Source organism: Syzygium oleosum, unplaced genomic scaffold, assembly GCF_021117445.2.
Source record: "Syzygium oleosum isolate NSW1041296 unplaced genomic scaffold, Sole_v2.1 Sole_v2.13, whole genome shotgun sequence".
NCBI lineage: Eukaryota > Viridiplantae > Streptophyta > Magnoliopsida > Myrtales > Myrtaceae > Syzygium > Syzygium oleosum.
In genome coordinates this window covers 8,575,296-8,601,625 of record NW_026607497.1, presented here as the reverse complement: position 1 = coordinate 8,601,625, position 26,330 = coordinate 8,575,296, and the positions used below count along the sequence as shown (strand labels likewise).

The 26,330-nt window shown below is 40.0% G+C and overlaps 2 protein-coding genes, 1 long non-coding RNA gene and 1 pseudogene across 3 annotated transcripts; all 4 read right to left on the bottom strand.

The window, feature by feature from the left end:
- Positions 1-317: 317 nt before the first annotated feature.
- LOC115675928 (cytochrome P450 81Q32-like) lies at positions 318-5,063 on the bottom strand. The gene is made up of 3 exons (XM_030598743.2): positions 4,445-5,063; positions 3,822-4,264; positions 318-1,348 (listed from the first exon to the last, which is right to left on the bottom strand). The coding sequence occupies exons 1-3, from the start codon at positions 4,968-4,970 to the stop codon at positions 692-694; spliced, it is 1,626 nt and encodes a 541-aa protein (XP_030454603.2). The 5' UTR covers positions 4,971-5,063; the 3' UTR covers positions 318-691.
- Positions 5,064-6,219: 1,156 nt separating this feature from the next.
- On the bottom strand, positions 6,220-7,854 carry LOC115675705 (cytochrome P450 81E8-like; annotated as a pseudogene).
- A 4,984-nt stretch (positions 7,855-12,838) lies between these two features.
- LOC115675703 (putative cyclin-A3-1) lies at positions 12,839-14,973 on the bottom strand. The gene is given in 9 exon segments (XM_030598453.2): positions 12,839-13,013; positions 13,108-13,242; positions 13,337-13,489; positions 13,604-13,637; positions 13,735-13,811; positions 13,922-13,997; positions 14,115-14,347; positions 14,559-14,900; positions 14,902-14,973. Coding segments are annotated over 9 exon segments (1,194 nt in total). The 3' UTR covers positions 12,839-12,941.
- Positions 14,974-20,395: 5,422 nt separating this feature from the next.
- LOC115666509 (uncharacterized) lies at positions 20,396-22,710 on the bottom strand. The gene is made up of 6 exons (XR_008817849.1): positions 22,602-22,710; positions 22,452-22,513; positions 22,134-22,161; positions 21,731-22,022; positions 21,594-21,632; positions 20,396-20,835 (listed from the first exon to the last, which is right to left on the bottom strand). It is a non-coding gene; the product is annotated as an uncharacterized LOC115666509 (long non-coding RNA).
- Positions 22,711-26,330: the final 3,620 nt, after the last annotated feature.

The window sequence follows — 26,330 nt, the reverse complement described above, 5'->3', positions numbered from 1 at the left end:
TAAAACGTATACGAGAAAAGTTTTGATATCTAGGACAATTAATGTATTGAGAATGAATCTGATTTATAAGCCCGTTTCCAGCTTGCCCATTGATTTCATCTAATTGAAAGCTGTAATATTTTGTTAATTAATTACTTAACAAGTGCAACGGGTATATTTGTTAACGAATGTCTTCGGAAAAATCATAAATAGTTCAGTGAAGAAGTTTAATCTTTCAAAACTGGCTATCAGAGAAAGTTGCTATAGGGGGATCATGTGGATCCTTTGAGACAATAAAGATGCCCAAATGGGTTGACTGGTAATAGTGATCTGGTCGCTCATGTCATCTCGACAGATTTTCATTCATACACATCACAGTTAGGATTCATACATTCGCTTGTCGCATGATACATCATCGTTACCACAACATGTCATTACACACCACGCCATCGTGCGATGTAGGTGTAAGTGGTTAACAATGGCCAAAATAAAAAAGAATGCTCACTTAAATAGAGTATGTGATTATTCTTTTATAGTGGACTGGATAGACTCGAATAATGACATAAAACGATGTATGTTGAATAAACTACCCTGACTTTATAGGTCTAGTGTAAAATAACTTATTTTTGAAAGATCGAGTGAGATTTACTCCATATTATTCCATGTCGCTTCCTAACCCAACGTGTACTTTTTAGGTTTTTGGTGTCTCTAGCTAGCATTTCTTCATTGTTTCCTCACCAAAGCGATCATCTCCACCGGCTAGGAAGGGCGCCATGATTTCCCGTGGCTTGCACAAGGCCTGCAAAGGCTCCGCCGGTGGCGCGGTGAGGCCGTTGCCCTCCGTCATGTTGATCTCCTCCAAGCCAACTCTCCGCCACTCGAAGCACTGAAGCAATGCTCCTAACGCTAACCCCACCACTCTCCTCCCAAGAGCAGCCCCGGGACAAGCTCGCCTTCCAGCACCGAAAGGAATCATTTTAAACCCTTCGTTGCTCTCTTCGCCGCCGTCAAATCTCTCGGGCACGAACCTCTCAGCATCCACCCATAGCTTGGGGTCCCGATGAAGGCTCCATGCATTTACTAGCAACATCGTACCTCGCGGAATGTGGAAGTTCCCGATGGACGTGTCCTCTGAGGATTCGTGCGGAAGCAGAAGCGGAGCTGCTGGATACAACCTCATTGTCTCGCTAACGACGTTTTGAAGGTAGTTGAGATTAGCGAGGTCAGATTCTTCGAGGAGGCGATCATGTCCTACTTTGGATTCTAACTCGTCGCAAGCCCTTCGCATTGCTTCCGGGTGGTTGAGGAGAAGTATCATCGCCCATTCTATTGTGGTGGCCGTGGTGTCGCCTCCAGCAAGCAGCATTACCTGGACAATTCACAGGACTAATAATCTACCTAAAGTGGGTCTTCATGTTATAAACAAAAAAGGAACTGCTAGGTTTACTAAAAATACTTTCATCTGGTAGATTGACAGTGAAATGAAAATTATTGAATACTCAACAAGTACACACTTTTCAATTTTGGTAAATGAACACATTCAATTAATAGTTGGGAATCATGTCTATCTATATAGAAAATATTTCACACCGGCAGTTTACATTATATAAATTCTTACCAAAACTAGTTTACAAAATGGGTTTACCGAATAGTGTATCAGACTGTTATTAGCTACTAAACATGACCCATTTCTTAAAGTGATATTTACAATTTGACACACCATTTAGTAAACCGACTCTTTAGACCGGTATTAGTACATCCAGCATTGTTCGTAAGAAAATGCATCAAACCAAATCACGTGTTTAACTTGTCATGGTATTTCATGTTTGTTTCCGGGATTCTCCTTTCCCATCCGTTTTAGGTGCGGTGCATGTTTCTTATGTTTTTGGATCACCATACCATTTATTTGATCGAGTAATCTTAATCTGTCGAATAAGCTAGGGAAAAAATCTCATGCGCCACTCAACTTAAATTTCTATCTTGGACTCAAACCACACATTTGATTGGCTAGTTTTAGTTGTGTATTCTTGATTAGATAAGGATGTAAGGACCGTCGGGTAGCCCTTTATTCTTTTCTGAGGTTTAGTATATGTTGGATGTTGACCCTCTTGACTATGTAGCACATGTGTTTGGAAGGATGTAAGGACCCAAACGATATTTTTTTCTCTATGTGACCAGTTGATTGAGGCGGCTATTACATTCTTATAGGATAAGCTACTTCATAGAATCCTCTTGCCTCTCGTGTACATTTATTTTGCAAAAAATGAATAATTTAAAAAATAACCTAAAAATAATTGCTTGTATTGTTTATAAAAATGAACAAGCGAGAAAATTTTTCGTCATCCGAGAATTAGTTAAACATAAATTCTGTCGATAATGAAAAAATTTTCTATTAAATGATTATTTCTAGCAACACATGCTATCATTTATTGGAAAATATTTTTTGAATTATTTATTTTTTTGCAAAACAAATGGAGCCTTAATCTCATGTGATTATAATAGAGAAAATTACCAAAAAAATCATAAATCTATTGCAATTGTGCCTATTCATTCATAAATCGTTTTTTTGCTAATAGAGTCCTAAACATTTTACATTTGTATCAATTTAGTCCAACTGGCCAATTTTGATCGGAAATCGCTGACATGGACGCCGATTGTCCTACGTGGAATGACCGATGCTGACGTTGACAAATTTTAATAAAATTTAAAAAAATTTCGAATTTTTATTCTTTTCTTTTCTTTTTCCTTTTTTTTCTTTTCTTTCTCTTTTTTTTTTCTTCCCTTTCTTCTGCTAAGCAAGGTCGACCTCTAGCCCTCACCTCTGACCAGTCACTGAGGTCCGGTGATCGGCTAGAGGAAGAAGGGAAGGAAAAAAAAAAAGAAAGAGAAAGAAAAAAAAGAAATAATAAATAATTCAAAAATTATTAAAATATTATTTAAAAAATATTCATGTCGGTGTCAGCCGCTCCATCTAGGACAACCGGCATCCGTCAAATTTGATTGGATAGACGGAATTGATACAAATATAAAAGATTTAGGACTCTATTGACAAACAGAAAAGATTGAAGACTGAATTGACACAATTGTAATATATTTATAATTTTTTTTTTTGTGATTCTTCCTATTATAATAAGATTGTGAGAAAGACTTTCTGATCAAACAATATGATCTCCATGAGAGTGACTTTTACCAATATTTTATGCACTGTTGACGGATAGTCACTCCCACTTTCACTTTAACCTTTTCTTGCGTGGAAAACATATCGGCACTAGCTCCAGAAATTCAACCAAGGTAGGCAGTACACGATTGGCTTTCTTACGTGATCATCTTGGTCTTTGGGCCCCACATCTTCTTTGGCTTGTCAATTTGTGTCGGATGACAACGTTGATCGATTAGTCATTTCAAAGGAACGGTAGACACAGAGACACGTTGGAGTCGATACTAGATTTATTAGAGTAGTTTGTCTTGTCTGATGATTAAAAACAATGAATGGTTGATGGACATCAATTCTTATGAAATATTCTTAATTTCATTTCGAAATTGTCTTCATTTAGTTGGCAATTGTACGCTGACAGCGAAAATAAGAAGTTAGATGTTACTCAATCAAAACTGTTTTTCAACATGTAAAAATCAATCACAGTTTCATTAAACAATTGGCGATTTAAATTTTTATAAACAGTTTAGTATCTTAGATTGTAGGAGAATGCGAGATTTTGAGTTTGAATTTTTTGACGGCTTTCATAAACTTTTCAGTAATTTAAAACAATTGATAAAAAAGGTTGCACCATCACACGAACGTGCTGGTAAATCAAATATGGCAATTAGAGAGTCACGGTGCTCACCAGAACGAGGCTTTTGACTGTTTTGTTGGTGTAGAATTCCGGATTCTGTTCTTGGACATCCAGCATCCGATCGATGAGCGTCGTCCTTGATGATCTCATCCCGTCGGCCCCTTTTGACGACGACAACGATGACGAACTCCTTTTCCGGCGGTGCTCATCCACCAGCTGCTGGAAAAACACGTCCGCCTTCTTCATCGCGCTCTCCATCTTCTTCTTCACCCCCTGAAAATCCGCCCACCACAACGCCGGGATGAAATCCCCAATGTACCCGGCGCTTCCGAGAAGCTGTAAGTATTCTCTCATGATCTCTCTGAACTCCCTCCCTTCCTCCGACACCTGGTCCGTCCCAAAATAGCTCTTTCCGGCGATCATACGCATCATCACGTTCAATGCAAGATCTAACAACCTCCGTCGCATATCCACCTTCAGCCATTCCCTATCTTCTGGAAAAAAGAAGACAAAACAAATAAATATACACACACATGTAACATCTCTTTGTGAGTGACATGTTAGACACAATCATTTATATTGAGAAAACTGCAAGATAACTTTTGGCTTTTGTGGATAAGTGGTGGAGTCTTCTTATGTGGCCGCCAGGTAAATTGTGTCTAGGCAATACTTACTCCGGTCTCCGAGACAGCTGTGATCTCGAAACAGTTGCTTCACCAGGGAAAGAACCTCATCGTGCCGGACAGCGGAGTAATCAGCAAGGGGCCTCGCGGAGAACATCTCCACGGCTGTGAAGCGGCGGAGGTTGCGCCAGTAGTCACCATAAGGGCTTAGGCCTATGGTGCTGTAGCCGTAGTTGAGGAGCTCCCCGGATAGCAAACGGGGTCGGTTGGCGAAGGCGACATCCTTCTCAGTAAAACACTCCTCAACAGCCGACAAAGAGGAGACGACCACGGTTTTGCGCGAGCCGAGCCGTAGGAGGAAGACTTGACCGTGCTGGAGCGAGAGATCGTGTAGGGTTCGGTGGAGGGGCTCCTTGACCAGGTGGAGGTGGCCAATGATAGGGAGGGAAGGAGGGCTCGGTGGGAGGTGGTGGTTGGGAATTGTGTTTTTATGGAGGAAGAATCTGTAGAGGAGGAAGAGGAGGGAGAGAGAGATCAGTGCTAGGTTCAGCCATTGATGAGGAGCTTCTTCCTCCATTGTCTAAGTGGAAAAGTATTGATTGAGCTGCTTGTTGAGTTGAAGTTCTTGAAGACATAAGTGACGAGGAAAGCATCAATTTAAAACCATCTACCGCAGTGCTAGATTTGGGCAAGGGCGCGGCCCGCTTCGGGCGGGCCATGAATAGAAAAGAAAAGAAAAAAAAAATTATTATAAATTTAAAAAAAATTAAAAATTATTCACGTCAGCGTCGATCATGTCACTTAGGATCACTGACGTTTATATCAGCGATTTCCGGCTAAAATTAGTCGAAATAATTCAATTGATAAATTGTAAAAATATTTATAACTTAATTGACATAATTAGAAGATTTAGATTTGAATTAACATAAATATAATAAATTTATGATTTTTTTTAAATTTTCCCCTTTAGTTGTCTATTCTTGATTTGATAAGGATGTGAGGACTGTTGGTAGCCCTTTATTCTTTTCTGAGGTTTGGTATATGTGTCGGATGTTGACCCTCTTGACTATGTAGCGCATGTGTTTGGAAGGATGTAAGAAGTAAGAACGATATTTTTTTTCTAGGCTATCAGTTGATTAAGGCTGCTATTACATTCTTAAAATCATGTGATTATAATAAGATTTTGAGAAAGACTATTTGATCAAACGATATTATCTCCATGATAGTGACTTTTACCATTATCTTATGCATTGTTGACGCATGAGTCACTCCTCCTTTCACTTTAACCTTTCTCTTTGCGTGGAAAATGTCGGCACTAGCTCCAGAAATTCGACCAAGGAAGGCACTGCGAGATTGGCTTTTCTTACGCGATAATCTTGGTCTTTGCCCCCGAAACTTCTTTGGCTTGTCAGTTTGTGTCGGATGAAAACGTTGATCGATTAGTCATTTCAAAGGACCGGCAGACACATAGACATGTTGGAGCGGATACTAGATATATTAGAGTCGTTTGTCTTGTCTGATGATTTAAAACAATGGGTGATGGAAAGCAATTCTTGTGAAATGTTCTTAATTTTATTTCGAAGTTATTTATTTTGCCGATCGTACACTAACCATGGAAATATTGCATTTTTCGTAGCTGGTCTCGCGATGCATTTGTACGTCCGAGAAAATGAGAAATTGTATGTCGCTCAATCAAAACCGTATTTTAACATGTAAAAATCAACCACATATTTATTTAACAATTAGCGATTTAATTTTTTTATAAACAGTTTAGTATCTCACATCGTAGGAAAACACGAGATTTTGAGTTTGAATTTTTTGAAGACTTTCATATATTTTTCAGTAATTCCCATTTCTAACAATTTAAAATTTTAAAACAATTGATAAAGAGGTTGACAAATATGGTAATAAAGGAGTCACGGTGCTCACCAGAACGAGGCTTTTGACTATTTTGTCGGTGTAGAATTCCGGATCCTGCTCTTGGACTTCCAGCATCCGATCGATGAACGTCGTCCTTGATGATCTCGTCCCATCGACCCCTTTTGACGACGACTCACTCCTTTTCCGGCGGTGCTCGTCCACCAGCGGCTGTAAACCCGTCCGCCTTCTTCATCACGCTCTCCATCTTCATCTTCTTCTTCACCCCCTGAAAATCCGCCCACCACAACGCTGGGATGAAATCCCCGATGTACCCGGCGCTTCCGAGAAGCTACGAGTACTCTCTGCTCATTATCTCTCTGAACTCCCTCCCTTCCTCCGACACCTGGTCCGTCCCAAAATAGCTCTTTCCGGCGATCATACGCATCATCACGTTCAATGTAAGATCTAACAACCTCCGTCGCATGTCCACCTTCAGCCATTCCCTATCTTCTGGAAAAAAAAACAAGAGGAAAAAACAAATATATATACACACACACATATAACATCTCTTTGTGAGTGACATGTTAGACACAATCAATTATATTGAGAAAACTGCAAGATAACTTTATGCCTTTTTTGGATAAGAGGTGGATTCTTCATATGTGGCTGCTAGGTAAAATTTGTCTAGGCAATACTTACTCCTGTCTCCGAGACAGCCGTGATCTCGAAATAGTTGCTTCGCCGGGGAAAGAACCTCCTCGTGCCGGACAGCGGAGTGATCGGCAAGGGGCCTTGCGGAGAACATCTCCACAGCTGTGAAGCGGGGGAGGTTGCGCCAGTAGTCCCCATAAGGGCTTACGCCTACGGTGCTGTAGTCGTAGTTGAGGAGCCCCCCGGACAGCAAGCGAGGCCGGTTGGCGAAGGCGACATCCTTCTCAGTAAAACACTCCTCGACGGCCGACAAAGAGGAGACGACCACGGTTTTGGGGGAGCCGAGCCGTAGGAGGAAGACTTGACCGTGCTGGAGCGAGAGGTCGTGTAGGGTTCAGTGGAGGGGCTCCTTGACCAGGTGGTGGTGGCCGATGATAGGGAGGGAAGGAGGGCTCGGTGGGAGGCGGTGGTTGGGAGTTGTGTTTTTATGGAGGAAGAATCTGTAGAGGAGGAAGAGGAGGGAGAGAGAGATCAGTTCTAGGTTCAGCCATTGATGAGGTGCTTCTTCCTCCATCATCTAAGTGGAAAAGCATTGATTGAGCTGCTTGTTTAGTTGAAGTTCTTGAAGACTTAAGTGACGAGGAAAGCATCATTTTAAAACCATTTAAAGAATAAGTTATAGTTAGGAAAAGTGCACGACTGATAAGTATAATATATGGTATTAACATGAAGGAGGATTTATATACCTTGATTTGCGCGGAGATGTGTACGTTAGTTTTCCTTAATTTCTCATGAGCTGTCCAGTGTCCACTATTGCTCAAAATACGACGAGCATTGAGCAATAGTGAATACAACTATAAAAATCTACTTTTAGGAAGCTGCTTCACTCGTACACGATGGTGAACGCCGGGGGCAGATTCGTCGTGGGCTACTTCCTCTCGGCAGAGCTGGCGAGGGTGTCGGAAGGGCGTTATGTGAAGATTATGTGACAAACGCCATCAGAATAAGCCCCTCGACATGCTCATCTACCCAATCTGATTCCTCAGGTACGCCTTATTCTATAGCACGTTATGTGAGTTATGAAAAATTTTCTGCGCAACACCGGTGTTTCTTGGCAGCAATTACTGCAGGACATGAACCAAACTCTTATGCGGAAGCGATTAAAGATGAACGGTGGAGAGAGGCCATGAGTAAAGAAATACAGGCTTTAGAAGATAATGGCACATGGACAGTCGAAAATTTGCCGCTGGAAAGAAAGCAATTGGGAGCAAGTGGGTGTATAAAATTAAGTACAATTCGATGGAAGTGTTGAACGATACAAGGCGCGATTGGTGATACTGGGAAATAATCAAGTTGAAGGCATAGATTATCGGAGACTTTGCTCCTACGGCAAAAATGTGCACCGTACGCACCTTTCTTGCCGTTGCGGCCGCAAAGAATTGGGAACTTCATCGATGGACGTTCAAAATGCTTTCTTACATGGCGATTTAGAGGAAGAGGTTTACATAAAGATGCCACCGGCTTTGCCTCTCAATCATCAGGGAAGGTATGCAAACTCCGGAAATCTCTATATGGTTTGCGGCAAGCACCTGGATGTTGGTTTGCGAAATTGGCTGCATCTTTGAAAGCTTATGGATTTCAACAATCATATTCAGATTACTCCTTGTTCACTTTTCGAGTTGGGACTGTTCAATTGAATGTGCTTATTTATGTTGATGATCTCATTATCTCCGGTAATGATATTTCCGTCATGTGCAAACGTTCAAGAACTATTTGAGTCGTTGTTTTCATATGAAAGACTTGGGGAAGCTGAAATTTTTCTTGGGGATTGAAGTGGCGAGAAACTCGGATGGTATTTTCTTGTGTCAACGTAAGTATGCGTTGGATGTGATTTCTAAGGTCGGATTCTTGGGTTCTAAGCCGGCTAAAACTCCTCTTGAACAAAATCACAAGCTAGCCCTTACGAGAGCGATGATGTAGACAACCCGCTCGATAGGCGCCTAGTGGGTCGGCTTATTTATCTAACAATAACTCGACCGAATTGTCTTACTGTGTGCATATTCTTGCACAGTTCATGCGATGGCCAAAGAAAGCTCATTGGGAGGAAGGCGTGAGAGTTACGTTATCGAAAGGAAATCCAGGTCGTATTATATTGCGTGCCAATTGTGACTGAAATTGTCACTTCTGCGATTATTGACGGCTAGTTGTCCTTTGACGACGATCTTTGACGGTTACTTTGTTCTTTTGGGAGAATCTCCTATCTCGTGGAAGACTAAGAAGCAACGACGGTGTCTCGCTCATCCGCGAAGCGGAATACGTGTCTATGACTACTACGGTTTGTGAACTTAAGTGGTTAAAAGGATTATTGGATTCTCTTGGTGTGGCACATTCTCAACCTATGCACTTGTATTGCGACAATCGGCAGCTTTACATATAGCCGCCAATCCTGTCTATCATGAGCGTACCAAGCATATTGAAGTGGACTGTCATTTTATTCGTAATGAGATACTTAATGGTAACATTCAAACAGATTACGTACGTAGTTCAATGCAGACCACTGATATATTCACGAAGGCGTTGGGAAATGATCAATTTAACTTTATTCTTCGCAAGTTGGGCATTCGAGATCCCCATGCTCCAACTTGAAGGGGGGTATTGGAAAGGCAGCTGTGATCTGCTTTTATTTAGGCCGTTTACTTAGGAAGTTTTGTGTGCACATCTTTTATTCCTTTTTATTGTGTGATCCTTGTATTTTTAGTAGTTTAGCCTAATTAGGAGTTTGTTTGATAGCTGTATCTTCTAGTATATATGTTACGTTTCTGGGGCAATGAAGAACAGAATTCTCATTCCAAAATTCCTCAGTTCTTTTACACATCCTCGGTATGCGGAGATGTATGGCTCCGTTCCGAAAGCGCAAGGGTGCTTTATTAGGGTTGGTAGTTTCTGACAGGGCTTAAACATGACATGGAGCTAGTGAAGTTGGGTCAGGCTATTCGCGCTCGAGTTAATTTCGTGTCAACCCGAAAGACACGACATTAGTCATCGCATCATGTTCGTGTCAAACCTGTTAGACACGAAATCGAACCCGTATACCCATTTACTTTAACAAGTTAGTATCGCAAAATCTCTGTGTGACCTTTTATATTGACATGATTAGTCAAAAGACTATCATGTGCATGGCATTCAGTATTAAAAATATAAATTAAGGGTATTCCATCAACTGTGATCATTCTGTTTAATTTGAATTCACGATGTTTTCTGTGCCTAATTATTGTCATTTGAAAACAGATTTTACGAGAAGTTGATCATATTTCGGATCAGGCTCATGTTCAAGAAACTTGCCACATTTGACTTTCAAGAATTTGTTTTAGTTAATTTCGTTCAAATAGTCCCAACTTGAAAAGGCCCAACCATTGAATTTATTGCTTTCGGAGAGCAAAGAAAGGACAAACTTATTGCTGCTTTGCATGACTGGACTGAAGTGTATTAGTGTTGTGTTTCATTTGCATCGTCATTCTCTTATATTTTTTTCCCTTGGTCACTTTTCTCCCTCATTGAATTTTCGAAAAGCCTCATCTGTTGGTGAGCCATGGAATCCGCAGAAATCTACGTGATGTTGATATTGATTCGAAAGGGGAGGGTGGGAGAGAGCAGAGCAAACTGCGACGAACATGGAAGTAAAAGCTAAACATTCTTCTGCACAGTGGACGAGTCTCTTGATGAAGAAGATGACTAAATATTTACTAAATTCACACGGTACATCCTTTTTTCGCCCTTAAAAAGCAAGATGATACACTGTAATGATAAGTATGAAAAGTTGGGCAATACACAGACGATGAAGTCCACAAAAAGCGCCGGCCACTTTCGAGCGACCAAGGTTTTCAAGTCAACCTGAAACGCTCCGAGTACAGCTAACAGAAGAAAAGATGGCTCAGCGGTTGTGGAGAGGGTCTGAAGCGTTCGGGACTCTCCTTTTGCTCGACAACCACTTGTCGGGCGGTGATGAGCGCCCGAACGGTGGCTGCGGATGACGACTCTTCTGTTGTTTCTCTGATCTCTCCTTCTCTCCTGGCGTCCCTGTGCTCATGCCATTGCTGTTCACGGCCTCTTCCCTCTCATCGCCTGACACCAGCAACGAAGAGAGAAGAAGCAAGACCAGAACTTTGTGCAGAACCTCCATTAACCAATGACCCACTCCTCTTCCTCTTGCACGAGGAGTATAAACACCAGACATAAAAGAAGAAGCAAGAATGAAGAGCAGCTCTCTCGCTTATACGGATGATGGGTCCAGCTCATAACAGAGCATCGCCATCACACAGAGGAGAGCAGAGAGAGAGAGAGAGAGAGCAGAGAAAGCTATGTGGCTTTTTGTTTGGCAATGTGAAGCGAGAATTAGAAGGAAGAAGCAAAATAAAGCCAATGAGTATTTGCCCTGCAAACAAGGGACACGTCCAACGAGGGCTCGCTTTTTGTTTCTGCCTTTTATTTTATATGGATTCTTTACGCTTCACGAGACCTTTCCTTTCATGATTCTTCTCTCTTTCTTGGAAAACATGCTCTCTTGCATTCATCAGTCCCCTGAAATGAGGGTCACTCTCTGCCTCCTCCCAAGCCAGGTCCGAGTCATGAGCATTATAGGATTGCATGTTTGGCTCTTGTGCCTCATTGTGCCTTTTCCCTTCGTTGTTGGGTAGCGTTTGTCGGCTTCGGCAGGCAGGTCAATCTTTCCCCTGAAAAGGCTTCCTTTTCTCAGGACAAGGAAAATCCATTGGCCCATGCCAGGAAAAAGATGGTGCGAAATCCTTTCAAGTACAATAATTCATCAGTTTTCAATTTTGGCTCTGTTTTGCTATACAGCTAAAATGGGACTGCTCATCGGGTCAAATCTAGCATGTTGGGGGGAGAACAAAATTTCAGAGAATCTTTCTTTCAAGTATAAAATACGCTGATAGTTCTCCTTTTTGGTTGGTGTACTTTTCAGCTTGTTATTTCGAGAAGATTTCCTAAGGTGCACCAAAATGTCCATTGCTGCATATGGTTTCTAATCTCTGGCCTCTGTAAATAGATATGCACGGCTTTTTTTCAATAGGTATTTTGGGCACTGAATCTTCATGTAACACTAGTGACATGAAACAAAGAGTATGGTCCACGATTATATCGTCCACCTCTCCTCTCAATCCATGAAAACATCAAATGGATCCTTCCGGCATATACTCCTTGGTGGTCTTATTAAGTCACTTAGAAGAAACAATCGATGAAGTCAATTAGAAGAAATAATGAACCATAAGAGTGATTCATGTCCCCGAGACTAATCCTTGCTGCCCACCAGAAATCACCATCCCACCCAAAAAGCTAATTACCAAGTAATCGCTTCTATGCACCATCTTCCTAGCGCGCTTTGATTCATTGGGGAGAAAAATCTGGTTCTTAAACTAGTTGCCCTCGAGTCTTTTATTGATGGACCAAGTTGTAGTCCCATAGTAACTTCCTTCAAGAAAAAAATTGTAGAGAGAAAACTTCACTTTTCCTTCCTCAACTTCACTCCTCTGTATTAGTAATGGCTCTCTGGCATAGCAATGTTCTAGCCCATCGAGCTTTCGTCCTTAAAAAGGACCTGAGCATTCACTGTTTTCCTCATGTATGGTGAAAAAAATTGAACATGGATTACCAGATCAGAATTAATGTAGTGACAAAGCCAAAACTTGACCACTGTCAATCTATGTACAGTGGGAATTCAATGTCTGGTAATCAGAAACAAATATCAACTAGTTTCCAATCCTCGTATCAGGCGTAGGACCAATTTAAATGCTCATGTTGGTATCCAGGATATCAACTTTGCCTTCTGATTGCAGCGACGTTGACACAGTAGCGAGCTCCTTTTCAGCATCTCGTGTTCTGCTTTATGTGCATTCCAGCTAAGTTAATCTGCAACTTTAAAGAGCTGATGGCAAATCCTGCAATCTTGAGACTCGTGCATTTCTCTATCCATTTGCTGAAAAATGTGATTTGATTTCATGACCAACGGCAATCCAACTCATCATTCTCCAACATCTTCAAAGTAACCAGCAGGAATCTCCGGTGGAGAGGCCATGCTTGCGACGCATTTGAACTGTGTTCCAAGGGGTAAAAGGAAGGTTCACTCCAAATCAACACTCATTTCATCTCAAAGTCGGTGCTTATAAATCATTGGAAAATAGAATTACCTTATGTTGTCTGTATTTTTCTCTCACAGCAGGCAAAGATCCACCCCTTCTACTCAGATACAAGTCATGCAGGATTTGCACACATTCCTTCAAATCTTTGGGACAGTATCCTGAGTATTGTTGCAGGGCTAAGCTCTGGAGGGAGAATGCAATCGTAAGTACATAATATAAAGACATCACACCCAAAAAAGCACATTAATGTCTACTTGCATCAAGGCCAAACTCTTACCCAAGGATGGGTCTTTGGTCGGATCATAAACCTGGCGAGAAATATCACCGAAGCAGCTACCAGAGAAGGTAAGAACTTCACGCAACTATAGTCGAGCAAACTTAGCTCGGCAAGGTAGTAGCCTAGGAACTCCAGTTGCAGATGATTATTCGTCTGCAGATAGCAGCATAAGCAAGAAAGGACTAAAGTTAGACAATGGAACACAACAACAAATGCCAATGCATAAAGATCTGGTCACATGAAAATATAATAGCGGATTGTACTTACTTTATGGCCTTCTTGAGCAATTCGATTAAACCTTCTGCATATCAATCATCAAAGGTAGAGTAACCATTAGCTATATGCATTAAAAAGAAAAAAAAAATCAGCCAAGGCAATGAAATTCCAAGAGTTCTTACCTTAAAAATGACTTTATTGTAGGATTGCCCATCTCAAACATCAGTGACTTGAGTATATCAGACTCCATCTTAACGACCTTCATATTAATGAAACGCTTGTCAGCTAAATTACACACTTATCCAACTATGATATGCAGATTCAAGAAAGGGAAGATGTGGAAATTGAAATGATAGGATAAGGGCATACCTCTTCCTTCGTGTAAGTGTTGTCGGTTATGTAACAGAAGTCTTCCACATGAGGAGGGCTGATCTCTTCATACTTTCTACTTACCACAAGAGAAGCAAAAACCCATTTTAGAAAACAGTCAGGACCCATTCACGTAACAGATGGGAAACTTCCAATAGACATGAATCATCATTTACAGGAGCTGAATCCTTACGAGGCAATGAGCATTGCGGAAACGCCCAGCAACTGGAGCTTCTGCCTGTTGAGAGCATTGAGGGACAGGAACCTATCAATGTAGGAGATGGAGAGGTAAAGGGTATCGGAGAGCAGCTTGTACTCTTCGGCGACTTCAATCAACCAATCCACCAATATCCCCCTCATGTTCGCCGTCACGTCCTTCTGAACCTTCTCGAGGTAATCGGGCAGAGGCCTTCTGTGAGGCTCCATCTGGAGATAATCACATCCATCACTCGAATTAGCCCCAGTTGATCGAATCATGCTCGATTGAGCATCATGCATTAATTTCACAGCTTCATCTCATGACCCCGACTCGACCCAAATGTTTCCGCTCATCAACCTCAATGAACACTCTCATATTGCCACCCAAAGCAAAGAAACAAACAAACCCATTTGACGAAATGAAGCGAAAAGCACTGACCTCCATCTTATGCAGATAGTCGTAGATGTCGGCCACGTAAGCTCGACACATCTGGGGATCGTCGGACGCGGGCTCGACGTCGATCTTCGGATCCCCATCCTCGGACCTCAGCGAGGGTCCGCTCAGGGAGGCGCCGCTGGCCGCGCTCTCCGCCGCGGGCTTCCTGACCACCCTCCCCCGAACCGCCTTGGGCTGCCGCCTGGGCTTGGGCTTCATGGCGCTCGGTCCCCCGCCGCCGCCCTGGGGGGCTGCGGCGGCGGCGACGACGTTCGACAGGTTGGGGAGCTCCCCGAGGACGACGCGCTTCTTGGTGGCCGGGGTCCGCTGCTCCTCGCCGCCCCCCCGCCGCCGTGGCCGCGGCGGCCCGCTTCTTGGACGCGCGGGTGATGCGCAAGCTCCGCCCCTGCTCCGCCATTAGCCGTCGGCAGTTGATGATGACGACGACGACGACTGAGCGCGCGCGCGAGCCTGCCTGGCTGCCTCCCTCCCCCTCAACCCTCCTCCTCAACGAGTGCCTCGTCTTGCGAATGGAGAGAGAAGAGAGAGGCGGGGGGGGGGGGAGTTTAGTAGAGAAGGGAAGGGGGGAAATTTTTTGACAGAGGAGCGCCATGTTTGAAAGCCATTTTCTTGGCGCTTCGCTCGCAGGTTTTGCCTTTTCCTTTTCCTTTTCTTTTTATTCCTTTTTGCGTGCGTGCGTGCGTGGGAGGTGGGAGGGGGAGGTTTTCGAAATGAAAACTGAAAACTGAAACCGAAGGCGCCTCGCTCGCTCGCTCGGGTTTGGGTTTTGGGGGGGTTTTTGGGTGGGAAGGGGGATGGGGTGCGGTGGCGTTTCGAAATTTTTGAAAACGGGTTTTGGCTTTGGTGGGGGGTTTTTTGCCGGATCTGGGGCAAGATTTGACCCGGCGAATTCGAGTTTTTTCGGTGAATTTGGGCGCGATGATTCCTCCTTCTTCTTCTTCTTTGTGTTTTCTTTTTTTTTTTTATGAAAGATGGAGTAAATAATTGGGAGGCCAGCTGTCGATTTCGGGAGGAGGAGGAATCGGATCCAATTTAAAGTCCCATTCACGAATTTATGACGCCTGCACCCGATTAAGGGGGGTCGTTAATAAGACTAATTGGATATTAACCCCTCCAAAAATGAGATTAATTCGGAGGGAGGGTAAACTTCCCGGATCGATTGTGTCTTAACGGCTTTTGGTTTGGGATAAGTTCATTGGAAGTCCTACAACTTGTCGAATCTGTGCAATCGAGTCTTTCCGTTGACTCTGTCCAATTTGGCCGATGGGGAAATGGTTACGTGGCTTTTTTTCTTATTATTTTCTCTATCCCGCGTGGCGATGACGTGGCCAAAATGACGCCATTTTGGTCCAGGTCTGATTTACAACATAAATTTCATTTGAATTCCATTAAAAATAAGGTAAATTTAAATAAATAAATTTCCTTTGTGTTCTTTGGCTTTTTATGCATCTTGATTTTCCTTCAACAGTTATTGGAATTCACGTGCACAATTTCTTCTTTATCTTCTCCACATTTTCATGATCTTCTCAACTTCCATGATTTCAATAAACTCCCCAAATAGTCGTGTGTCTTGCAATAACTTCCTTCTTTGGCGACCTGATTATATTCGTAATCATTCCCACTCTTAGCTCAAGTAGATCAAGGTACTCCTACTCTTACTCTGATCGAAGCAACCCCACCAAATCTCAGATCAAGACCAACTTGTAGACACTAAAAATCTCCACACGTCAATATATGAATACCTAATTCCCCACACGTCAATATATTATATGCATGTCATATTATCCCGATAATTTAAGATGCTAAAAGTTTCTTATGGCATCATATAAATAAAAATTGTTACTCTTGACTAACAATGCCAAGTCAAAATAATAGCAATTTAGGGTGCGAATGGTAACCATTCTGCTCCAGAAATAAAATTCTTGCCAGAAATTGATTTCTGGAGGAGAAATCTGTTTGGTAAAACATGACTAATTCTGCTCCAAAAATTGATTTCTGGAACAGAAATCTGTTTTGATTTGTTGAATTTTTTTGCACCTAAAAAAATTAAAATTTTACTCAAAGTGGGTGGCCACATGTATTATAAGCCATTCTGTAAAGTTTTGAAATTTTTGATTTTTTTTAATTTTTTTTGGGCACCTAAAAAAATTTAAATTTCACTCAAAGTGGGTGGCCACAGGTATTCTAAGCCATTTTGTGAAGTTTTGAATTTTTTTATTTTTTTATTTTTTTGGGCACCTCAAAAAATAAAAATTTTACTCAAAATGGGTGGCTACAGATATTCTAAGCCATTCTGTGAAGTTTTGAAATTTTTTATTTTTTTTATTTTTTTGGGCACCTCAAAAAATTTAAATTTCACTCAAAGTGGGTGGCCATAGGTATTTTAAGTCATTTTGTGAAGTTTTGAAAATTTTTATTTTTTTTTTTTTTTTGGCACCTCAAAAAATTTAAATTTCACTAAAAGTAGGTGGCCACAGGTATTTTAAGCCATTTTGTGAAGTTTTGAAATTTTTGATTTTTTTTTGGCACCTCAAAAAATTTAAATTTCACTCAAAGTGGGTGGCCACATGTGTTTTAAGCTATTCTGTGAAGTTTTGAAATTTTTGATTTTTTTGTTATTTAAAAAAAAATTCACCAAATTTCATATTTTCCCGAAATCTGACTTTTTTTTATTTTCTGGAAATTTTTATGAATTTTTCTAGAATTTTTCAATTTTTATGCATTTTCTGAAAAAAAAAATTTGTGAGAAAATAGGGAAAATGCATTCGGAATCAGAAGCTACAAAAAGTAGCTTCTTTTTCTTGCCAAAAACTCATTCCGGAATCAAAAATGCATTCTGGAATCAAGTGCATTCTGGAATCAAGTATTTTTAACAAACGCATTTTTATTTCAGAATGCAAAAATCGCTCCAGAATGCATTCCGGAAATTTTTTAACAAACGCCATTCTGTTCCGAAATGCATTCCGGAATAGAATTTTTATTCCGGAATTCATTTCATGCGCACCCTTACTCGATATATTCTCTTGTAAGAAAACTCATCATACGAAAGCAAAATGATAGTCTACCGATATTCTTTGAATCTATTGCTAATATGGATTTGTGTGAATGTCACGCTTTTGTTATGCATCTGTCTAATTTCCATCGGATCAAGCTTTAAAGCCTTTAGAGATTTCGAGAATTCAAGCTTTTCCATCTGTTTGATTCGAGCTCAGAAGGGAAAGCACTCAAATTGATGTTTCTGCGAAGGAAGGAATTAGAGCCTCTTGAGATTCAAGTTCAAAAAGAATAATATATTATACTCACTTCTCTTATATTAACAGAATTTGGCACCAACTTTCTTGTCCGAAATTTTAGACTTGCAATTTACTTATGTACAATCATTGTACTTATCAAGTCGAAATTAGCCTAGTTAAGGTCAAGATCAAGGTTGAACTTAATATAACCCGACTCTTCCATTTTGAGGAAAAATAGCCCAAAAGATTCTAAACCTATCGTACGACTGTCAACTCAATCATAAACGTTTTAATGAGATTAGCAAATATCACCTGGAGGGGGGTAAATAGGTGATTTGAGTACTATTTGATCAATTTTAATGTGAAAGTAATTGAACTCGGGTAAAGTCTAAACAATGTTCAGATTTTGATCAATCTTTGAATGGCAAACAGATAAATGTGCAATTAAATAAATAAAAGGAGTTTTAGGGAAGAGAAAATTTGCACACAAATGTATAGTGGTTCAACTTAGATCAAGCCTACGTCCACTCTCCCACGATGATAGTCTACTGGCTGGATTTTACTAGATGATCAATCAAGAGATTACAAGTTCTGAGTGATAACTTTTCTGTGAAGAATGGATCACTCTATCTCACTCGGTCACTCTTACAACAAGTATCTCAATATCACAGATATTTAGCTCAAGATGGACAAGTTATATTGGTCGAAGTATGCTCAGAATTTGGAATGGATGATTCTGGTTATTGTCTCTCTACTTCTGCTCCTTGACAATTTGTCTCCTTTTATACTCATCTACTTCCATACTAGCCATTGGACAGTCTTCAGAGGATTATCTTCCAATCTTCACCTTGGACAGATTTGTATAAAAGGGATTGAGTAGGCGTTGAGTGACACAGTCTGAATCTCGCTGAATCTGATCGCCCATATAATCAGAACTTCAGTTTCCATAAGCAGAGCTTCTTCATTTGGAAATAAACTTGTAGTGTGATTGATTGTCAATCAATCAAGGATATTTCAAGATGTAAATATTCTATGCAAAATAGCATTTTAAGATCGAATCAATCAAAACTCTCCAATGTTGAAATCCAAGCCAGCTTACTAGCCGTTGTTCTGAGTTTGCGATAACATCCGGATAAAGTTTTGATCATTATTTCGCATTTCAGAACTTGAGTCAGAATGGTTTGTTCTTTAATCTCTGAATCTTTTGTTTCCAACTGAAATTCTTCAACTGTCGTATACAAAGTCTGGACTTTGTCTTTTGCTATGTAGAACTTAAACTTTTCCTTCTAATCCTTGTAAAGTCTAGACTTCCAGAAAATGACTTCCTGGACTTAGAAATTCTTCAAAAGTATTTGTTAAACTTATAGTAACTCTTGGATAGTTTTGTCAACTTCAAAATATATTAAGAGGTTTTCTCAACACTTTTCAATGTGGCCAATACAGTTCTAAATCTTTTGACATTTTCCAATGAAGTTTTTTTAGGTAAGGTTTCCAATGTAGTTTATCTGGCTAATTTGATAGAAAAAAATTACTGAAATGGACAATTTTTGCAATTTTCATTTTTGAATTTTTCCTGTTTTTTTTTCATTGTTTTTCCTATTCATCTTCTTCCCTCTCGCCCCTCTCGCCAACCACAAGGGAGGGCCGCGATTTCCAGCCAAATTTTAGGAAAATTGCAAAAATCGCCCAAATCACCGCTGACTATGCCGAGTAGAGCGACCGGCATTAATTAGACCACTACGTCAGCAAGTTCCAACCAAAATTCTCTAGATGAACTGTATTGGAAAATTCTCAAAAGGTTTAGGACTATATTGGCCAAATTTGGAAAGTTTAGAACCGAATTGGCAATCATACAGGACTTTTTGCACAATTCTTCCTACAGTCTAATCCTTCTTCTTGACATAGGCCTTAACTAAAATTTAATCCTCATACATTCGGGCTGTAAATTTACACCATGAATGCTCATGCATCCCGTAATCTTTGTATGAACACATTAAGTGTAAAAGGACGTTCTTAGTTCTCTGATCAATGCTCTCAAGGTTCGTGAAATCTTTGTATCGACACATCCCATATGAGAGTTCAACTGGCGTATAAAGGCATCATTTTGGTATCTTTTACATGAAATTGATGACACAATCACGGGCCTTGAATAAAGCATTGGTAAACTACTAAACTTTCCATGCATTGGTGAGAGAATCTGCTCGATTTACATGAAATTCTGATCTCGTGCTATGACGGCCGGTGTTGATGACAGCAATTGATCAGACAAACAGGGTTCGATCTAAACTTGTTCATGGTTCTGGATGGCCGAACTGGGTTCCCTTCCTGCAGAATTGAAGTGCAGTTTCATACTACCAAGTTTAGCTTGTGCTCAAAAAGGATTATTGGGTTTTGTCCGTGATCAAAGAGCTTCAAGAGTTTAGTTACAGCATGCTTTAGCCCCAACACACAATTTAGCCTAGAGTTATCCAACAAATTCACAACTTTTTGAGATCGTAAATTGAATTTTAGCAGGATATTCTCACAGCGGTTGATTAAGGCAAAGGCTAATGACCCGAGGCCTTGTTTGGTTCATCATGGACTTAGTTTACACAATAGAAATGATAATCCTATTACTCGGTATTCTCGCGTTTGGGTTAAACTTTACATGTGAACACCTAAAACATGAAAGTTCTACTACTAAGATTTTCATTTCTCGATCGAGCAATCCAATCTAAGGTGAACCAACTGAGACATTACTTTTATCCTAGCCGTTTTCTTTCTTAAAGAGGCTTTCTCTTAGGATAAAGCCAAAGTCGAATGAACACAGATTCAGAATAAGTCAATCTTTTGCGATACCTGCTGGACAAAATCCATTGGTCCAGGAAGAGTAAGCTGCATCGACAAGTTGTCCGAACTCAGCATGATCGGTGCTGCTGTGATGCTCTATGGCATTTGTGGGGCTCATGCCATGATCAAGATTTTCAATTTGCTCGTGAGGTGCTGAAACTGGTGGTAACACTCCCAGTCCTGGTTGCCATTGATCTCTGTTGATGAAAGAGTGAACTGAGAATCTGTTCCTTATATAGCAATTCACATATAATGTGGCTTTTATAAAACATATCGTCTGCGTGAAAAGTTTTTCTTTCCCCTACAAGATGTTTCTGATAATGACATATATCTCTTTTCCCATCGTATAACTATGCAGCATACATATATATACATTGATCATTGCTTGTAAAAAGAGAATAATATATTAATAACCCATGTTAATTGTTCAAAAACTATTTTTCGGAAGCATCCTACCTTGAGGGAAGTAGCACATATGAGCCCAAGGCATCCAGGATCTGCAACTGAGAGTCTTCTTGTGGAAGCAAATCTAACATGATTAAATTTCTCGCGACAAAACCATTATCCACACAAGCAGCTAGATGTAAATGTACCTTTTAACATTAGCAAAAGAGATTGCTGTCACTCCATAAAACATTCATTTTGGCAACTTTCTAGACAGTTTTCACTCCTTAAAAGTTGCACCTAATGAACTGAGATGTTATTGTTTGAAATTCTTCCATACATGATACGGGAAATAGTGACCAATTTAGTCTAGACGATAAAGTAAATCTGCGTATAATCTGGTATCATATTAATGGAAGAGCTGGACACCCGTGATAGCGTACTAATAGTTGCGAACTGCAGTGAATTGAAAGCTTTAATTTCACAATAAAATCGTTACACATCTATTGAGAGGATTGGGATTTCTGGGAATAGCATATTGGCATGTATTTCAGAATATATACACATATACCTGGGAACTTGTGGGTCGGCACTTTTCCTCCAAAATTTGCTGTTGCATAAGAATATTGCTTAGAGCATCAGGTGAATTCGCATAAAAGTACACTCGAGGTACGAAATGATTGTTAAAAGAAAAAAAAAAAATTTTACCTTCCGAATCTGGACAAGTCGCAAGGCTTCCTCGAGGATCTGCTCCTGGTACTCGGCATCACTCGCAGTGGTGATTGCTGAAGGATTACCTTCATATATTCTACAGCGATAGTCATTAATTAAACCAGGTTAACATTACCAAAACATGGATTGTGACTAATTAATTCAATGGCCTTCTCAAGTCAACCGTTCAAATTGGATCAAGAAACTGGATCGATATTTGATCATGCCTGAGTGGTTTCTCCAGCTCCTCCAGATGGTACATGCATTTCTGGACCTCCTGATGTGCATCCTGCAACATTCACATATACACACCAAAGCTATTAGAAATGTAGAGAAGCTTTAGCTAAGAAGCTTCCCATTCATTTTCCTAAAAGAAAATCTTGTTCTAGTCATGAAGTACCTTGAGTTGAGACTCACTACTCACAGGGCTGCTTCATAGGAAAGCAATCACATGTCAGAACCACAACACACTTAGTAGTGGTGAACTGTTTCTGAAGACACGTGACAATTGGGATCAAAAGCAAGACATTCAATTTTGGACCATGAACCTCTCGTACTGAAAAGGTTGATTTTCGTAATTGCAAAACCAGAATGATAAGCCGCACAACCCTTGTGGACATTCTCGATGTGCGATTTTGTCTAGTAAGCTTAATTAGCAAAAAATTAGACGAAAATTCATGTCATGCAAGAGGATTTTACTAAACAATTCCGAGAGAACCTGGCCACTTGATGGGTTTCCTTGGCTTCGTCCTTCAGTTTACAAATAATTCTTTGTAGAAACTGCAAAAGGAACTTCCAAATTAATGTTCAGCATCAAAATCAACTTTCCATATTTTTCTGTAAAATCTATTTCTGGGGGAGAGCTTACCTCTTGATTATGGAGCCTTCTTCGGTGGCGGTAAGCAAATGTCAAACAAGACACTACGTGAGCATCAACCCCTTCAGATGAATATTAACATAGAAATCATCAAAGAAAAAAAAAATCTACTTACCTACCTCGCTCATGATCATGAAGATCCACGTACCGTCCAAAAACCTCTTCAACGCTTCATCGGGAGAACAAGTACAACACCAATTAGTTGACAATGATCGATACGTTTGCGCATTTCAAGCATTTCGAAAGAGAGAACTGTAATTAAGAAGATAAAGAGCGTCGTTGCTTAGTCGTCTTAATTAAGCAGACCTTTTATCTCCGGAGAAGAAACTGAGTCTCCCAGAAGGAGAGAACATGATGAGGGCTACATCAACATCACAAAGAACGGAGAGCTCGTAAGCTTTCTTGATCAGCCCGCTCCTTCTTTTCGAGAAGGTCACTTGTCTGTTTGTTGTGTTCTCTATTCTCTTGATCTGAAGCGTCACTCTCCCCATCACTGCCTCTCTCTTTCTCTCCCTCTCTCCCTCCCCGGTGATCGTGTTTTGTATACTCTTTCATCAAATTTAAAGAACATAGGATGATACAGTCATTTGAATGTATTGCAACGGCTTTGAACGGACGGAAAGAAAGTCGTGAAGTTTAGGGTTAAGAGGAAAAAGTGCAAGAATGGTGACGACCAGTATATACGACGTGTATTGTCAGTATCAGGCTGCGTGCAGAACATGACGAAGGGGAAATGAGAGAGAGAGAGAGAGAGAGAGAGAGAGAGAGAGAGAGAGAGATGGCGGTGCTTGGTGGACTTGCGATCTTTAAAAAAAAGACTAAGGTAAATAATTTGCAAAATTCTACCCTGGCAATTAATAATAACTTATAATTGTTTGCAAATTTACATTTTTATCCTAACTTACCAATTTTTATTTGCTGAAGTAATTCCAAATTTGTTAAATTTTATATGACTAGAGGATTTACCGACTTTTGCTATATTGAATTACTCAACAGTTTCGGGTTACGAATTCTAATTTAAGCTACTTACCAATTTTAATTATTATTTCTGATTAGCCATCTTTTCTATTGATCTATCAAAGTCTGTTAGCCTTACTTAGCAAACCTCTACATGTACCGTGTATCAAAGTTTTTTTTAAAGAGATTATTAACCTAAACTATTATAACTCACAAACTTTTCTCCCATCAAATTACCATATAATATTGAGTAATGCATTCTGATTTGAGTTCTTACCAATACTTATATGTTTTTAAAATGCGCCAACTTTGCTTATTGTTCTTAAAATTTTATTTTTCTCTTTCTTAGTAATGCCTTAAATTTACAAACTTTTTGATACAAATTACCAACCTTAATTAGAACAATTTACGAACTTTTCTTTGACTAAATTACCATACACTTTTAGGTTACCAACTCGTGTTTAAGCTACTAAATATTCGGCAATTAAAGTTAGCCAAAACTAAGAGATAAAAAAAATTGGTAAATTGAAATGCAAAATTAGTTGGTTACTTGATCAGAGAAATGTCGATAATCGCTCTAACTGAGGTTGGTAATTTTTACAAAGAGTTCATAAATATAAGAAGTTGGTAAGTGAGGCAAATAAAGATAGTCACTTAATTGAAAAGTTAGTGAATTATAAAGAAAATAATAACAAGTTGGTACGTAACTCAAATTAGAGTTGGTAACCCAAAACTAATTGACCGGAGAAAAGTTTGTAAGAACACAAAAAAATTAGATAATTTCATATTATAGTTGGTAAATCTAAGCTGTTAGTAAAAAAGAAAGATAAATAAAATTAGATAAATGGTAAGAGAACTTATTTTAGTTAGAGATAAGATAAGTAGACATTATAAAAGACTGAAAAATATTGGGAAAAGTGTCAAAAAAATTTCTAAACCTTTTGCATTGGTGCCAATTTAGTCCTAAACCTTTTGCATTTGTGCCAATTTAGTCCTAAACATTTTTTTTTTGCCAATTCAGTCCTAAACCTTTTGTATTGGTGTCAATTCAATCCTAAACCTTATATTTTTGTGCCAATTCAGTCCTTCCGGTCAATTTTGCCCGGATTTTGCTAACATGGACGACCAGCCATCAGTGTTGATGTGGACAACTTTTAATAATATTTAAATTTTTTTGAATTTTTTTTCTTTTCTTTTTCTTTGTTTTTCCTCCCCTCCCTCCTTCCTCCAGCCGGTCGCAGGACCGGCGACCGGCTTGAGGCTAGAGGCTGACGAGGCTCGCCCTTGCCAAATGGCTGTGAGGGTGGTCTCGCGCTGGCGGGCGAGGCTGGTCCGACGATCAGCTAGAGGCCAGAGGCCGACAAGGCTCGCCCTCTCCGAATGGCCGCGAAGGCGGCCTCGCGCTGGGCGGGCAAGGCTCGAGCCTCTCTAGAGGCTAAGCGAGGCCCAACCTCTCTAGATCCGATGAGGTTGGGCCTCACCCCGGCGAGGGCGAGCCTCGCCATGTCTAGGCGAGGCCTGACCTCGCCAACGGCTGGGCGAGGCACGACCTCGCCTAGCCATGGCGAGGCTCGCCTTTGTCGTCACTGGTGAAGGCAAGCCTTGCCAGTGGCCGGTCGCCGATCTGGCGACCGGCTGGAGGAAGGAGGGAGGGGAGGGGAAAAAAAAAGAAAAGAAAAAAAAGAAAAAATATATTTTAAAAAAATTAAAATATTATTAAAAGTTGTCTACGTTAGCGCCGATGATCAACCGGCGCTACGTCAGCAAAATCCGACCAAAATTGATCGGAAGGATTGAATTGGCATAAAAACAAAAGGTTTAAGACTGAATTGGCACAAATAAAAGGTTTAGGACTAAATCGGCACCAATGCCAAAGGTTTAGGACTGAATTGACACCAAAAAAAGATTTATGACTAAATTAGCACTAAGACCAAAGGTTTAGGACTTTTTTGACACTTTTCCCAAAAAATATTAGTAACTAACTAAAGTCTGAGTTGGTAGCGCAAAATTACTTGGCAACTTAATAAGAGAAAACTTGATAATCACTGAGGTTGGCAATTTCTAAAAAGAGAGCAAAGCAACAAAGGTGGTAACTCAATAAAAAAATTGGTGAATTAAAAAATGGGTTAATAATTACTAATTTTAAATGAGAGTTGGTAACTCAAAATTAGTTGGTATTTTAATTGGAGAATAGTGATATGTCACTCAAATCAAGTTCGGTAATTTCATATAATAGTTGATAAATTTAAGGTGTCGGTAAGGAGATAAATAAAAGTTTGCAAATGATAAGAAAAGTTTTTATATGCCAGAGATAAGAAAAGTTGATAACTTTGAAAAACTATATAAACTTCGGTCACTAACTTTGAATAAAAGTTGGTAATGCAAAACTTGTTAGAAACTTAATTGAATAACAATCAATAATCACTCTAATGAAAATCGATAATTTTAAAATATAGTTGTGAACTTAATGGTGGGTAAGCCTAGCGGATAAAAATTGGTAAAAAGACGTTGATAACCAACTCACATGACACTTGGTAAACCAAAACTAGTTCATAACTTCATGGGAGAAAAGTTAGTTAGTCACATAAATAACTCAGCTAAAAGTTGGCATCCTTAGTAATTTAATTAAAAAAAGTTGGTAAGTCACTTAGACGAAGATTGATAAATTCATATAGGAAGAGATAAATTTAAGGCATTGGTACAAAGGAAAGTAAAGTTAGTAAGAGATAAAAAAAATTGATAATGTGTAAACTGTCAAAAAAA

Bases quoted from the DNA above. Each gene is read 5' to 3' on its own strand.
- LOC115675928 (XM_030598743.2), bottom strand. From the start codon at position 4,970: ATGGAGGAAGAAGCTCCTCATCAATGGCTGAACCTAGCACTGATCTCT. The intron at 4,265-4,444 runs GTAAGTATTGCC...TCTTTTTTCCAG, and splicing joins CAGCTGTCTCGGAGACCGGA to AAGATAGGGAATGGCTGAAG. The intron at 1,349-3,821 runs GTGAGCACCGTG...TGAATTGTCCAG, and splicing joins CAGTCAAAAGCCTCGTTCTG to GTAATGCTGCTTGCTGGAGG.